Source organism: Thunnus albacares, chromosome 24 (assembly GCF_914725855.1).
Source record: "Thunnus albacares chromosome 24, fThuAlb1.1, whole genome shotgun sequence".
Classification (NCBI taxonomy): Eukaryota; Metazoa; Chordata; class Actinopteri; order Scombriformes; family Scombridae; genus Thunnus; species Thunnus albacares.
The window spans coordinates 16,278,026-16,293,923 of NC_058129.1; the positions used below are offsets into that span (position 1 = coordinate 16,278,026).

Here is a 15,898-nt window from a genome sequence, read left to right on the forward strand (position 1 = left end):
CACAAGAAGGAGCATGGAAAGAACTAGATAATTTGGCTCTTATTATAGGTGGAGTAGACATAGTGTTTGTTGTCCCCATCCAATTGATTAACTCCAAGGAATAATTCAAAATGTTAGGAAATGCACTTATTCGATTTCTTTCTGAAAGATAAATGAAAGGCTTGTTATCATTCTTGCCTGTATGCTAAATGTAAAGCTACAGTCAGCAGACAGCTAGCTTAGCTTAGTTTAGCTTAGTATAAAGCTAGCCTGGCTCTGTCTGAAGATAAAATCTGCCTACTTGAACTTCTAAAGCTCATTAATTAAACCGTTATATTTTGTTAGTTTAATTTGTACAAAACCCAAAGTGTAAGTTGTGATTATGTAATGTTTCTTCCTGCATCTTGTCTTTATGCTAAGCTAAGCTAACTGGCTTCTTGCTGAACATATTTACCCCACTAATACGAGGGTAGTACATCAATCGTCTCATCTAACTCTTGGCAAAAAACAAATAAATGAATTTCCAAAAATATGAAATTATATTCCTTTAAGTGTAACATAGAGTCTTTTACAGCGTAGACCAGGTCTGCTGAAGATGCAAAAAGGGGAAATTTCTCTACAGGCTAGCATACAATTCACCATCTTGTAGGAATAACATTACCAGTGATAAATGAATAATTCATGAATATTTCGTTGGGTTTAAATAGAGCAGTTCTTTCAAGGAAATTCCTCTGGGCATCAACAGCTACTTTAAACTCACCACAACTAACTAAACTCTGATAGCGGTCTCTATTTCACACACAATTAGTTCCAAATTGCATAATTCTTTCCAGACAACCTTAAAGAAATTGAAGTTTATCATTTTTTCTCTCATCACAATATTTAAAGCATAACTCAACCTTCAAAGTCCAGCTCGTAGTAGTTTCTGTTCACTGTGAAGGGCATTTTGCTGTTGGGGTTTTGCTGGTACTTCCTCTCGATTTCATCGCTGTTTACTGAACATTCAGTTGTGCCCCTCTGCAGAAAAAAGGCCATTCAAATCATAATAATGCTGAAATGTATTTATTATTCAGAGACGAATAAAGTTTCTCAGCTAAATATGAAGTCCACTCTGCAGATAACTTACCTTGTATATGAACTCATACCATGTCCCACTGACTCCCTCAAACTGCCATTGTGGTTTGGTGACTGCTTGATGAAATAGAGCAAGATGAAACATTTAAAAACACTAACAGTGATTATTATTTTATTTTTAAGGGGCATTAAAGCTGCACTAATCTATATTTTTATATGAATAATGTATCAAATGACTGTGTGATGTGAAAGATATCGATCATAATGACAAACCTATAAAGAATTCTGCAGTTACTCTCAGCTCTAGAACTTTCCTCGCCTCTTTTAGTTCATTGTTTTGTTTATTCTTAAAAGCTCTGATAAACCTTCTATATGTTACCTGCCCAGCAGGTACTGTAACAGCAGACAAAGTTAGTGATGACTCAGTGAATAAAGTGGAACATTTAGCTGAATATTTTTCTCATTAGTTGGTGGAGACCAAAAGAAAAGTTAAATAGAGAGTGAATATTGTATTTACAATCACTAACAACATCAGATAATCCATACAGCAGCTTTAAGTAATCTAACTTGACATTTATCAGCTCTGTACTGCTGAACAACATTCAGGTACAGCAACACTGCTGCCTGCTGTAAAATGAATTAAGAATGTAATACTGTAGTTATTTTTCTTCATAAATAAGAGTCTAAAACCTCTAAATGTTTATTTCATTAACTTCTGTTCTTTTTATCCAACGGACAAGCCTCTTATATAACCCATTCCCTTTCCAACCCTTTATTTTTACAATAGGAAGGATTTTTCCTATTTTCCCATAATCACCTCCAGGGTGTTTCAGCCGACAGTTGGATCCGTTGGGACAGTTTCCTTTCAGGGCGAACTCGCAAACATGTCTGTAGTGGCAACTGTCACCTTTCCGACAGCCACCTTCATTGTAATTCCTGCAAGGCTTCCTCTACACACACAGATACAACTTAATAAAAATACAGAAGTTTTTTTATCAGTGGAAAGATAAAAAGTTTGTATAAATACTGTATTAAAGTGGGTTTAATCTCCACTTCTCATGACTCAGCATCTTCTCTGTCCAGAAACACACCTGATCGTTGGTTTCTACATGAGAAGGAGACAAAGAAGAAAACATATCACATGTTCAGATGTTTGGTGGATATTTAACAAAGATGATGGAGGTGTTGATATCTTCAGATATAACTTAAAAGCTCTTTAACCTGGCTTTAGATTAAGAATGATTTATAGACATTATTTACTTTACTATTTTATTCACTTATTTTATTGTATAAATGCTGTAAAATTATATTGTCTTTTTATTTCATTATTATTAATATTATATATTTTTTAATCTCACATCAATTTTATTTATCTTTGTTTTTTTCGTTGTTTTATCTTTGATCTAGTTTTTATTTCACTCTATTTCATTATTACTGTAACTTTTAAATTTTATGTTGTTCAATTTTAAGGGGGGATTGTGAGGGACATTACATACACAACATGTATAATCACGTTTGAATATCTTCATTGCACATGTTTGAATACAATTACTGCACATGTAATCATGTTTCATTTCCACTGTTTGATCATTCTGAATCTTACCTGATTACACACTAAACTACTATCAATGTAACAGAAGGTTCATGGGATCTGTGCAACCAAAGATATCTTAGTCTTTGGCAGTGTGAGCAGAGAATTTGCTAAACCAAACGAGTGGTCGTTTCCCTTTAAACAACCCGGAAAAAAACACAGGTGGAGCCGTGTGTGTGTGTGTGACAATACTGTAAGAGATTTTTGTCTCTTTGTCAGAGTGGAATTGCAAAATTGCCGAAACAGGTTCACTGTTGGCACTTCACCTCTTAAATCTGATTTTCCCACTCCTCTAAGCAAATAGTATAATGCATCTTAAAAATGTGTATTGTTATTATTTCATGTTATTATTATTTTCTTTTTTTCTTTACTTTGTGATTTCACATTCAAAATAAATTTACTTATTTAGCATTTTTGCCTTTAATAGATTCTGACTGGTTACAATAATATTTCTCTCACCAGTTTCATTGCTGGGATCTGGTGACTCAGCAGTTTTCTGGTCCTGAGTGGATGTTTCAGGGACATCTGGACTTGTTGCTGACCTCTCTGTCAAACGATAAAGGAACTATCATGACTACAATACAGCTGTAACACAGTGGAATAATGAAATAGTTAAAGAAAATGTACTTGTTTTACAGTCTAGGAGGATTTATAGTTGTGCCAAGTGAATACAGCATGAAGGAAGTTGAAGAAAGTCTCAGTTATCTTCTGTTTTAGTAGTCATACTAATATCACACCTTAAAAGTACTCCATTAGTCCAGTAAATAAATGTCCATGGTCAAAATTTTTCAAAATAAAAGTACAAACGTGTTTGCAGAAAAATATACTTAAAGTCCCTGTGACCCAGGCCCCTGTGATTGTTGTATTCATGTGTAATTAAAACTTAACTGCTCTGATTCAAAGTGCTGCTAATTTCAACTACTCATAACAAATATTTTATAAGATGATCACATGTTTTGTATGTAAAAGTGGAATCTACAAGGTACCCAGTAACTGTAGCTGTCAGATAAATGTAGTGGAGTAAAAAGTATATACTTCCCTCTGAAATGGAGATGAAATATAAAGTAGCATAAAATGGAAACACTCCAGTGAAGTTAAAGTACCTCAAAATGATGCTTAAGTACAGAAAGAATGTAAATGCAGTTACTGTGGGGAATATAATTGGTGCTTTCAACGGGTGAAATCTGACTGTCATGACTTTGGCCATCAAACCTGTTGGATATTAAAACATTTCACTTACCAGTTTCTTTACTGGTTTCTGGAGGCCCAGTAGATGTTGTGTCCTGGTTGGATGTTTCTTGCACAGCTACAAGACTTGCTGGTCTCTCTGTTAAAATGTTAAAAAGTTAAAAGAACTGTCACAGTCACAATGCATCTGTCACACGCTGCTGATAAAACAGTTAAAGTGGTGACAATTTTTATAAAGTTTTTAAAAACCAAAAAGAAAAAACTCTGAAAAAAATTCCCCCACACAAAATGGTTCAAGAAAAGTTCCAGTTGTTTCATAATCTGGGTCTTACTGGTTCAGTATGATCATGTTTCACTCACCAGTTTCATTGCTGGTATCTGGGGACTCAGCAGTTTCCTGGTCCTGGGTGGATGTTTCATTGACCTCAGAAATTGTTGAGTTCACTATTTAATGATAAAAGAATTGTCACAACCACAATACATCTGTCAGACAGTGAAACTTCTAGTTTACTGCAGTTATAACGGTTCAAGAAAAAAAATCAGTTGTTCTAACTCTCAGGGTTTTGGCTATCATTTATATTTGGTATAAAAATATCTTACTCACCAGTTCCATTGCTGGTATTTTGGGTCACAACAGATGTCGGGTCCTGGGTGGATGTATCTTTGACAGGTGGAAGCAACACTGACATCTCTGTGAAATAAAGAATTATCACAACCATGATGCATCTATCACACAGTGAATCCATATTAGAAGTTCTTTAACTGCTGCTATTCAAACAAATGTTGGTCAGATATGTCTTTGTCAGTATTTAGTTGCAAATAAATCTATTTGTCAGAATATATGTTTTCATTTTATTAAGAATACAGCTTTTAATCAGGCATTTGAAAGAGCATTTCCCTTTCCCATTTCCATTTCTCTGCAGCGTTTCCTTTTTCTATTCCTTTTAACTTTTCCTTTCAGCTGCTCCTGTCTCGTCAGTACAGGCTGTCACGTTATGACAGTGGTTTGATTGTTCGTAGTGATACTGGGGTTTTATTCTAACAAATGTAGACTGGCTATGTTTTATATGTGTAAATAACATGTCTAATTGATGATTAGCGCCAATCACAAACTCATAATCTAAAACAGAGACGTTAGCTACCTAGTGCTAGCTCTCCTTAATGTGCTGATTCGTCTCAGTGACTTACAGAACAAACATTAACGTGATGTCAAATACTGGCATCATAACTCTCTATAAGGCCACAGAGAGTTTGCCAAGTGCAAATCTACAAGCTGCTACAGAGACAACACACACCGTAACCTCAGTAATGTCATGTCCCGCTCCGCTTCCTGGGTCATGTTTTCTTATTTCATGCATTTCCTGTTTTATTTTGTAATCACTAACTCCCCCTCTCGAGATTCACTTCCTGCCCTTGTGTGTTTCTCACCACTGTGATCGTCTGTCCCGTCCTAGTGTGCTGCAACTGTGTCTCATTGTCTCCTAGTGTATTTAGTCTGGTTCTTCCATTCCCCTCATGCCAGTTTGTCTTCCTTCAACGTTTTCTAGAGTTAGTTTGCTCAGTGTATTACTTTAAGCTAGTTTTTGACCTTGCCTCAGCCTACTCCTCTAGATTTGTCTGCCTGTGTTTGACTGCCTTCTCATGTACCAAACCTTTTGCTCGAGTAAAGAGACTTTGATTTTTGAAAACTGTTTTTGTGTCTCAGTTGTGCATTTGAGTCGTTGCTTTGTGGTCCTCAGTTCTTGTCAAGTAAAGGTGAGTTAGCTCAGCTGTTAGCATTGCCCCTGTATAACCTAATCTTACTCAGCTAACTTTAATATCTAGCTGAAGTCATGCTATTATGAGACGTTTGTCAACTGTTTAATAAACATGAACTCATTTCAAGATCGTACACAGAGGTGTTATGAAACTGATTTTTGTTGTTGTTACTGTGTGTATTTGATTCATCACAGTTGTTGTCTATGGAGTTATATGATCAGCTCAGAGTTAGTGTACCGTCCTGTGTGTTTTCATTTGTTCTGTTTTATCATGAACACTTTGTCATTATTATACTTATATCTCAGGTCATACATCCTGTTTAGTCACTGCTTGACAACAACAGACTTCAACATGCATGTTGCTGCGGTTCTGTAGACCACCTGAAGTCCTGCTGAGGTTCACTTCCTGTGGTAGAGTGTCTGACAGGAAAAGGGCTTGCAAGTGGACAATAACTTCTATCTTGAGCCCGAACCAGATAGACTACAACTGTGGTGAATCAAATACACACTGTAACAACAACAAAAATTAAACATAACCTGCTTCAGTTTCATAACACCTCTGTGTACGATCTTGAAATGAGTTCATGCTTATTAACCTGTTGACAAACGTCTCATAATAGCATGACTTCAGCTAGATATTAAAGTTAGCTGAGTAATGTTAGGTTATACAGGGGCAATGCTAACAGCTGAGCTAACTCACCTTTACTGAGGTAACGGTGTGTGTTGTCTCAGCAGCAGCTTGTAGATTTGCACTTGGCAAACTCTCCGTGGTCTTACAGAGAGTTATGATGCCGGTATTTGACATCACGTTACTGTTTGTTCTATAAGTTTTCCTTTTTTGTAAAGTGACATACTTTGTGATTTTACATTCAAAATAAATTTACATATTTAGCATTTTTGCCTTTAATAGATTCCGACTGGTTACAATAATATTTCTCTCACCAGTTTCATTGCTGGGATCTGGTGACTCAGCAGTTTCCTGGTCCTGGGTGGATGTTTCAGGAACATCTGGACTTGTTGGTGACCTCTCTGTCAAATGATAAAAGAACAGTCATGACTACAATACACCTGTCACACAGTCATGCAATCTCTTGTTCATAGCTGTACATAAACTATTAAAATAGTTCATGAAAAATATTTGTTTTACACTCTAGGAGGATTTATAGTCGAGCCAAGTGAATACAGCATGAAGGAAGTTGAAGAAAGTCTCAGTTCTCTTCTGTTTTAGTAGTCATGGTCATATTACACTTTAAAAGTGCTCCATTAGTCCAATCAATAAAAGTCTGTAGTCAAAATTTAACTTAAATAAAAGTACAAACATGTTCACAGAAAAATATACTTAAAGTATCACAAGTAAAAGTACTTGTTATGCAAAAAATGGCCCCTCTGAGTTTTATATTTGTGTGTAATAAAAATTTTACTGCTCTGGATCAAAGTGCTGCTAATTTCAACTACTTATAACTAATATTTTATATGATGATCACAGTTTTGTATGTAAAAGTGGAATCTACAAGGTACCCAGTAACTGTAGCTGTCAGATAAATGTAGTGGAGTAAAAAGTATAATACTTCCCTCTGAAATGGAGATGAAAAATAAAGTAGTATAAAATGGAAACACTCGAGTGAAGTTAAAGTACCTCAAAATGGTGCTTAAGTACAGAAAGAATGTAAATGCAGTTACTGTGGGGAATATAATTGGTGCTTTCAACGGGTGAAATCTGACTGTCATGGCTTTGGCCATCAAACCTGTTGGATATTAAAACATTTCACTCACCAGTTTCATTACTGGTTTCTAGAGGCCCAGTAGATGTTGTGTCCTGAGAGGATGTTTCTTGCACAACTACAGGACTTGCTGGCCTCTCTGTTAAAAAGTTTAAAAAAAGTTAAAAGAACTGTCACAGTAACAAATTTTATAAAGTTTTTACAAACCAAAAAAAAAAAAACAAAACTCTGAAAAAATCCCCCCACACACAATGGTTGAAGAAAAGTTCCAGTTGTTTATTAATCTGGGTCTTACTGGGTCAGTATGATCATGTTTCACTCACCAGTTTCATTGCTGGTATCTGGGGACTCAGCAGTTTCCAGGTCCTGGGTGGATGTATTTTGGAGAGGTGGAGGCAACACTGACATCTCTGTGAAATAATTATCACAACCATGATGCATCTATCACACAATGGATCTATATTAAGAGTTTTTTAACTGCTGCTTTTCAAAAAATGTCTTTGTCTTACTTGGCATTTTTGCCTTTAATAGATTCCGACTGGTTACAATAATATTTCTCTCACCAGTTTCATTGCTGGGATCTGGTGACTCAGCAGTTTCCTGGTCCTGGGTGGATGTTTCAGGAACATCTGGACTTGTTGTTGACCTCTCTGTCAAATGATAAAAGAATTGTCATGACTACAATACACCTGTCACAAAGTGCAATCTCTCATTTATAAATTATCAAAATAGTTCAAGATAAATGTATTAGTTTTACAGTCTAGGAGGATTTACAGTCGAGCCAAGTGAATACATCATGAAGCAAGTTGAAGAAAGTCTCAGTTATCTTCTGTTTTAGTAGTCACACTAATATCACACTTTAAAAGTACTCCATTAGTCCAATCAATAAATGTTTGTAGTCAAAATTTTACTTAAGTAAAAGTAAAAACATGTTAGCAGAAAAATATACTTAAAGTATCAAAAGTAAAAGTACTTGTTATGCAGAAAAATGGCCCCTGTGAGTGTTAAAATTTTACTGCTCTGGATCAAAGTTCTGCTTGTTTCAACTAATTTACTTAAAACAAATAATTTATATGATGATCACAGTTTTGTATGTAAAATTGGAATCTACAAGGTACCCAGTAACTGTAGCTGTCGGATAAATGTAGTGGAGTAAAAAGTATAATACTTCCCTCTGAAATGGAGATGAAATATAAAGTAGCATAAAATGGAAACACTCGAGTGAAGTTAAAGTACCCCAAAATGGTGCTTAAGTACAGAAAGAATGTAAATGCAGTTACTGTGGGGAATATAATTGGTGCTTTCAACGGGTGAAATCTGACTGTCATGGCTTTGGCCATCAAACCTGTTGGATATTAAAACACTTCACTTACCAGTTTCTTTACTGGTTTCTGGAGGCCCAGTAGATGTTGTGTCCTGGTTGGATGTTTCTTGCACAACTACAGGACTTGCTGGTCTCTCTGTTAAAATGTTAAAAAGTTAAAAGAACTGTCACAGTCACAATGCATCTGTCACACACTGCTGATAAAACAATTAAAGTGGTGACAATTTTTTCCGCCCACACAAAATGATTCAAGAAAAGTTCCAGTTGATCATGATCTGGGTCTTACTGGGTCAGTATGATCACGTTTCACTCACCAGTTCCGTTGCTGGTATCTTGGGTCACAACAGATGTTGGGTCCTGGGTGGATGTTTCAGGAACATCTGGACTTGTTGTTGACCTCTCTGTCAAATAATAAAACAATTGTCATGACTACAATACACCTGTGACACAGTGCGATCTCTCATTCAAAACTGTTCATAAACTATTAAAATGCCAAGTGAATACAGCATGAAACAAGTTGAAGAAAGTCTCAGTTATCTTCTTTTTTAGTAGTCGTGGTCATATCACACTTTGAAAGTGCTCCATTAGTCCTGTAAATAAAAGTCTGTAGTCAAAATTTTACTTAAATAAAAGTACAAACATGTTAGCAGAAAAATGTACTTAAAGTATCAAAAGTAAAAGTACTTGTTATGCAGAACAATGGCCCCTGTGAGTGTTATATTCATGTGTAATTATATTTTATTGCTCTGGTTCAAAGTGCTGCTAATTGCAACTACTCATTAAATATTTTAAATGATGATCACATGTTTTGTATGGACGGCACAGTGGTGCAGTGGTTAGCAGTGTCGCCTCACAGCAAGAGGGGTCTGGGTTTGAACCCACTGGCCGGCTGGAGTCCTTATATGTGGAGTTTACATGTTCTTCCTGTGTCTTTGTGGGTTTTCCCACAGACCAAAACATGCAGGTTAGGTTAACTGGTGACTCTAAATTGCCTGTAGATGTGAGTGTGAATGGTTGTCTGTCTCTATACTATATATCAGCCCTGTGATTGACTGGTGACCTGTTCAGGGTGTACCCTGCCTCTCACCCAATGTTAGATGAGATTGTCTCCAGCTCCCCTGCGACCCTCTAGAGGATAAACAATTAAGAAAATAGACGGATGTTTTGCTTAAGTACAGAAAGAATGTAAATGCAGTTACTGTGGGGAATATAATTGGTGCTTTCAACGGGTGAAATCTGACTGTCATGACTTTGCCCATCAATCCTGTTGGATATTAAAACATTTCACTTACCAGTTTCTTTACTGGTTTCTGGAGGCCCAGTAGATGTTTTATCCTGGGAGGATGTTTCTTCTACAAGACTTGCTGGCCTCTCTGTTAAAATGTTAAAAAGTTAAAAGAACTGTCACAGTCACAATGCATCTGTCACACACTGCTGATAAAACAGTTAAAGTGGTAACAAATTTTATAAAGTTTTTACAAACCCAAAAGAAAACACAAAATGATTCAACAAAAGTTAAAGTTGTTTCATAATCTGGGTCTTACTGGGTCAGTATGATCATGTTTCACTCACCAGTTTCATTGCTGGTATCTGGGGACTCCAGGTCCTGGGTGGATGTTTTTTCGACAGGTGTAGGCATTTCTGACATCTCTGTGAAATAAATAAAAGAATTGTCACAACCATGATGCATCTATCACACAGTGAATCAATATTAGAAGTTTTTTAACTGCTGCTATTCAAACAAATGTTGGTCAGATATGTCTTTGTCAGTATTTAGTTGCAAATAAATCTATTTGTCAGAATACATGTTTTATTTTTATCTGTTAAAACAAACAGCAGTATGATTGATGACTGTGTGATATGGAGGACCAGAAAGGTCACAGAAATAGTAATAAAGTACTTAATTAATTAATTAATTATAAGTACTTGTAGAATAAAAACAGGAATTTATAAATAAGTTTATAAATCAATTAATGAATTCATGATTAATCCATAAATAGACTAAATTACAAAGTAATTCATTATTTTACATTTTAGTGGGCAATAAAAGGAGGAATTATAAAAAGAATTTACAAATGAAGCAATTATCCATCAATAAATTGTTCAAATTAAAAAGGGATTTACAAACTCAACTTTAAAACAGTCAATAAGTACATCATTTAAAATTACATTAATGAATACCCAAATAAACAATGGAATTTCAAAATCAATTTGAGTATGCAGTTTTAAAATGAAAATTAAAAGTGAATTTGCGAACTGAATTAAGAGTACAACTTGTAATCAGGTATTCAAAAGGGAAATTCCCTTTCCCATTTGCATTTCCATTTCCTCACTGCTTTTCCTTTTGCTATTGGCTTCGCTGAGTCATTTTGCCTCTCCTTTACCCCCTCCATTTAGATTTTCTGTGACACTTTGGACTCTGCACTGTATGTAAATAACATATGTCTAATTGGTGTGAAAATGTACTATCTTACCTCGCACTGTCCCGTTTGCAGCTTTTCCTGTATTGAAGATGAATAAGTGTGAGTTAACTCACTGGAATTCTTCATTGGGGTTTAAGGTTTATCTTAGACTTCTGGGTATTAAAATAAAAATGTCCTGACAGCTCTGATGGCAAGTTGAAGAAAGTCTCAGTTATCTTATGTTTTAGTAGTCATGGTAATATCACACTTTAAAAGTACTCCATTAGTCCAGTAAATAAAAGTCTGTAGTCAAAATTTAACTTAAATAAAAGTACAAACATGTTCACAGAAAAATATACTTAAAGTATCAAAAGTAAAAGTACTTGTTATGCAGAAAAATGGCCCCTGTGCTGCTAATTTCAACTACTTATAACTAATATTTTATAAGATGATCACATTTTTGTATGTAAAAGTGGAATCTACAAGGTACCCAGTAACTGTAGCTGTCAGATAAATGTAGTAGAGTAAAAAGTATAATACTTCCCTCTGAAATGGAGATGAAATATAAAGTAGCATAAAATGGAAACACTTGAGAGAATGGCTTTCATTGTTTTGGCCATCAAACCTGTTGGATATTAAAACATTTCACTTACCAGTTTCTTTACTGGTTTCTGGAGGCCCAGTAGATGTTGTGTCCTGGGGGGATGTTTCTTGCACAACTACAAGACTTGCTGGCCTCTCTGTTAAAATGTTAAAAAGTTAAAAGAACTTTCACAGTCACAATGCATCTGTCACACACTGCTGATAAAACAAATTTTGGTAACAAATTTTACAAAGTTTACAAAGTTTTTACAAACCAAAAAGAGAAACTGAAAAAAATTCCCCCCACACAGAATCACTCACCAGTTTCATTGCTGGTATCTGGGGACTCCAGGTCCTGGGTGGATGTTTTTTCAACAGATGTAAGCATTCCTGTCGTCTCTGTGAAATAAATAAAGAATTGTCACAACCATGATGCATCTATCACACAGTGAATCCATACTAGAAGTTTTTTAACTGCTGCTATTCAAACAAATGTTGGTCAGATATGTCTTTGTCAGTATTTAGTTGCAAATAAATCTATTTGTCAGAATATATGTTTTAATTTTATCTGTTAAAACTAACAGCAGTATGATTGATGACTGTAAAACTTCATTTGTCTGTTAGGAAAACATCACATTACTAAATCAACAACAACTAACAATGTGTCCAATTTGAGACTTTTTTATTTCATTGATTTTTAAAATTCAGCAATTAAAAAAAAAAAAAAAGTCCACTGAATGCATTTGAAACACTGGTTTTTGCTTGTAAAAGTTTAGATATTAATTACTTTTAAGTGCTGGATGCATGAAAACAGAACATTATTTCAAATATTGTCATGTTAAATACTCAATAAATTATTAAAGACAAATAGGTGAAAAAATTCTATCTTACCTTCCTTTGTCCCGTCAACAGTCTCTCCTGTGTTGAAGATGAATAAGTGTGTGTTAACTCACTGGAATTCTTCATTAATCATGTTTTGTTTCATAATTAGGTTTTATAAGTTACATTTTCTTTTGTGAACGTCAAACTTGTGCAACATGGGTATTAATAATACATTTGTAACATTCATAACTGCTCTTTTATCTGGTGGTTTTGTTTAGTAGAGAAAGTTGTAGAGATTAAATACCTGAATTAATTAAAGATGTTAAAGGTGGCCTTTACAAACACAGCTTCTCATTAACAAATAGAACAATATTAATAGTATTAACAGAGTGGACAATATGTGTAGAGTCATGAGAGATGGGTTTTCCTAATACTCTGACAAAGTTCTCAGAGGTGAGGAAGAATCAGCCAAAGAAAATGTAATGAGTCATACGTTTTAGTTTAGTGACAACACACAGTCTCTGCAGTACAGCTGAAGACTCGCCTGGTCTTGACCTTTTAAATATCGAACCTTCAAGGCTTTTTTATGGCTTCAAAGACTTCAGACATACAGATACAGAAAGGCAGACTGTCTCTGGTGCCTTTCAGTGTGTTTATCAATGAACCTCTACTTTACATTTGCAGCTCTGATTAGGAAGTTGTCTTCTGATGTTGCCACTAAGCACAAGAGATAAAGAAGTCCTGAAATTTCATTTATCTTAGATTTGAGGGACACATCAGCAACATCACTAAAGTAGTTTTCTTCCACCTCTGACACATCGCTAAAGTTCACCCATTTGCTTTTATTGATTATTGATTAGTATCAGTGGAGAGATGACAGAAAATGAGGGACGGGGGGGGAGAGAGATGGAGAACAACAATCAATAAAGTTTCCTAATCAAACATGAATCAGGGACGTTGTGGTTCATGGTCGACGCTTCACCTCTTAAATCCAATTTTTGCCACTCCTATAACTGAATAGTATCATGTATGTTTAATATAATGTATGTTGTTATTATTTTCTCTTTCTGTAATTGTCTTCTTTCTTTTTTACACTTAAAAAATAAACTTGTTTTTTTTTAACTCCTATGAGGGCATTAAATACAATTATTGGCATATTTTAATTAAATAGATTGAGACATGAAAATTGTCTGATTTAAGAGATACTGTGGTTCATGGTCGGCGTCTTAACCCATTAAATCCAGACTGAATCCTATTATTTTACTACAACTTAATTGTGTAATTGTTACGTTATTCTGATTTTTGTTCCTTATTTACAGCTTTCTGTGCAAAAGCCATAAAGTGTAATATTTTTGTTTTGTTGAACATGCACTTTTATGGTTTTTAAAATATATTGAGACACTAAGTGATTTTACAGTCAAAGTAAGCTTACCTAATTAGCATTTTTGCCTTCAGTAGTGTAGATGGAGACATGAAAGGTAGTGATGTTGCAGTTATTTGTTATGAGCTTTAACCACTAAGACAACAAGTCGACCCTGAAACATCCTTTTATGCGGATTCATTAAACATCTGGAGAGAATCTCTTGGTGTTGGTTGTGGTTGTGGATGTTTGCATGAGGATAGAAACTTCCTGTCTCTTAGCATGAAAATACATCATCAGGACTAATATTGTTGGTAGAATCACACTCTTGAAAGAACTTGAATATGTATGATGCACAACTAGATTAACATTATCAGTCAAATTTACATAAATATTAATATACCACACCTAAAGAAATATAAAGAATGTAAATTCAGGTCAAAGATTTGATTTATATCAAACCACTAAAATACAGTATATTTAGTGCATCAAAATAAATACAATATTTTGTGACTTCTTACCTTTTATCCATTTGCAACTGAGATTGATGATGCCTTTGTGTCTGAAATAGATGATGATGATGATGATGCACATAACCGGAGTAAATACTGCTATGATGATGTAGATCCATGTCAGATCCTCTACAAAAAATGAAAGAATAAATAATTAAAACAACGAATGCTTTACAAGGACACTGTATTGTATTCCAATGTCATTAGCTGATCCCATCTTTGATAATTCACTCTGAGGTGACCCAATACAGAAAAATAATAAATTCAAAGCTCATCATTTAGTCATTTAATGCTGTTAGAACATGTTTTGTAACTCCTATGAGGACATTGAGTACATTGTCATGTTTAGTAAAAACAGTAAGATGCATTAATATATTAAATGTGTTACAGAAGATATTTGTTGGTGTGATAACTCACTTTCCTTGAAGGGGTTGGAGACTTTTTCACTGCTGTTGAAGCTGACTGGGTTTTCAAATGCACAGCTGAACCACGGCTCCTTGTTTTCCTAGAAATTGGGAGAAAAACTATATTATAATATTCATAAACCAAACATACAGATTTTTTGAGGAGCTCACTTTGTCTTTTTACAGTTTGTCCAGATTATCAACAATAAGTTGGTCATCAACTGATGCCTGAATATATGAATCAATTTAAAGACTAGATTCTGGTTTATTCTTGCAACATGATTTATCTGTTACTGATGAGACACACAAACATCATTATCCTGTGTTTACCTTTGTTATATTGTGCTTGTTTGAAGACCACGTTGTGTCACCTGACGTCCACCAGTAGGTGACTGGTTCAGCGCCTGTGGTGTTGCCATTACAAGTGAGGACACAGTAGGTCATCTCAGGCTCACACGATAAGGAGACGGTGGGTTTAGAGACAGGAGCTGATAGAAAAAGAAACAAAAAGATATTTCCTTTGAATTTAGGGCTGTTTTGATAAACTAAGACAAACTTCATACACAATTCCTCCACTTACAGATAACCAGGAGTTCAGTCTTGCTGGTGACTTTGTTGTTGATCTCTACTGTGTAGTTGCCGCTGTCGTCTAGAGTCAGTCCTGTGATTGTCAGCACTCCAGTTGAAGTGTTCAGCAAACCACGAACTGCAAAAACACACAGGTTTAGCTTCTAAACAGGGATTTTTAGTCATCTTACAGTATGTTGTCAGCTAGAGTCACTTATTTCCAGTGTTGGTCACTTAAGAGTGGTCAGCTGGAGAAATATGCACTTTAAAACACTAAAAATGTTTGTAGAACAGCTGATTTTCATACAAAAAAGTTTAGTTTTGTTTCCCATAGAAAAAGCAAGTGTATCCCTTTTTTATAACCCTAATTCCATTGATAATTATGTAATTAAGGTATTTAATTGGGTTTTACAGGGATAATGAATGAAAAAATCTTTGGATTGCAACATATTCAGATATCTGGGGATAATTTGCACAAGTTAAGGGCTTTTTTGATCAAAACACATGAAAGGGAACCTTATTTTGCAGCATACCTATGAAGGGCCTTAATATTTTAATAAAGGTATAAATTCAGGGTCTGTATGTATTGCATTTGTCAAATTTAATGGGTTATAC

At 35.0% G+C, this 15,898-nt stretch overlaps 1 protein-coding gene across 2 annotated transcripts in view; it reads right to left on the bottom strand.

Moving 5' to 3' along the window:
- The window catches only part of LOC122976553 (titin-like), a 326,074-nt gene that overhangs the window by 200,569 nt on the left and 109,607 nt on the right, over positions 1-15,898 (bottom strand). The window contains exons 34-46 of one of the 2 annotated variants that reach the window (XM_044345108.1): positions 11,690-11,776; positions 11,109-11,135; positions 10,207-10,284; positions 9,927-10,007; positions 8,949-9,035; positions 8,684-8,770; positions 7,874-7,960; positions 7,634-7,720; positions 7,363-7,449; positions 6,532-6,618; positions 4,437-4,523; positions 4,193-4,276; positions 3,885-3,971 (exon numbers count right to left, since the gene is read on the bottom strand). In XM_044345108.1, the coding sequence (XP_044201043.1) occupies positions 3,885-3,971; positions 4,193-4,276; positions 4,437-4,523; positions 6,532-6,618; positions 7,363-7,449; positions 7,634-7,720; positions 7,874-7,960; positions 8,684-8,770; positions 8,949-9,035; positions 9,927-10,007; positions 10,207-10,284; positions 11,109-11,135; positions 11,690-11,776 (1,053 nt within the window). Of the gene's footprint in view, positions 1-1,418; positions 1,422-3,884; positions 3,972-4,192; positions 4,277-4,436; positions 4,524-6,531; positions 6,619-7,362; positions 7,450-7,633; positions 7,721-7,873; positions 7,961-8,683; positions 8,771-8,948; positions 9,036-9,926; positions 10,008-10,206; positions 10,285-11,108; positions 11,136-11,689; positions 11,777-14,729; positions 14,818-15,046; positions 15,205-15,898 lie in introns of both variants that reach the window. The other variant, XM_044345109.1, reaches the window with a different exon arrangement.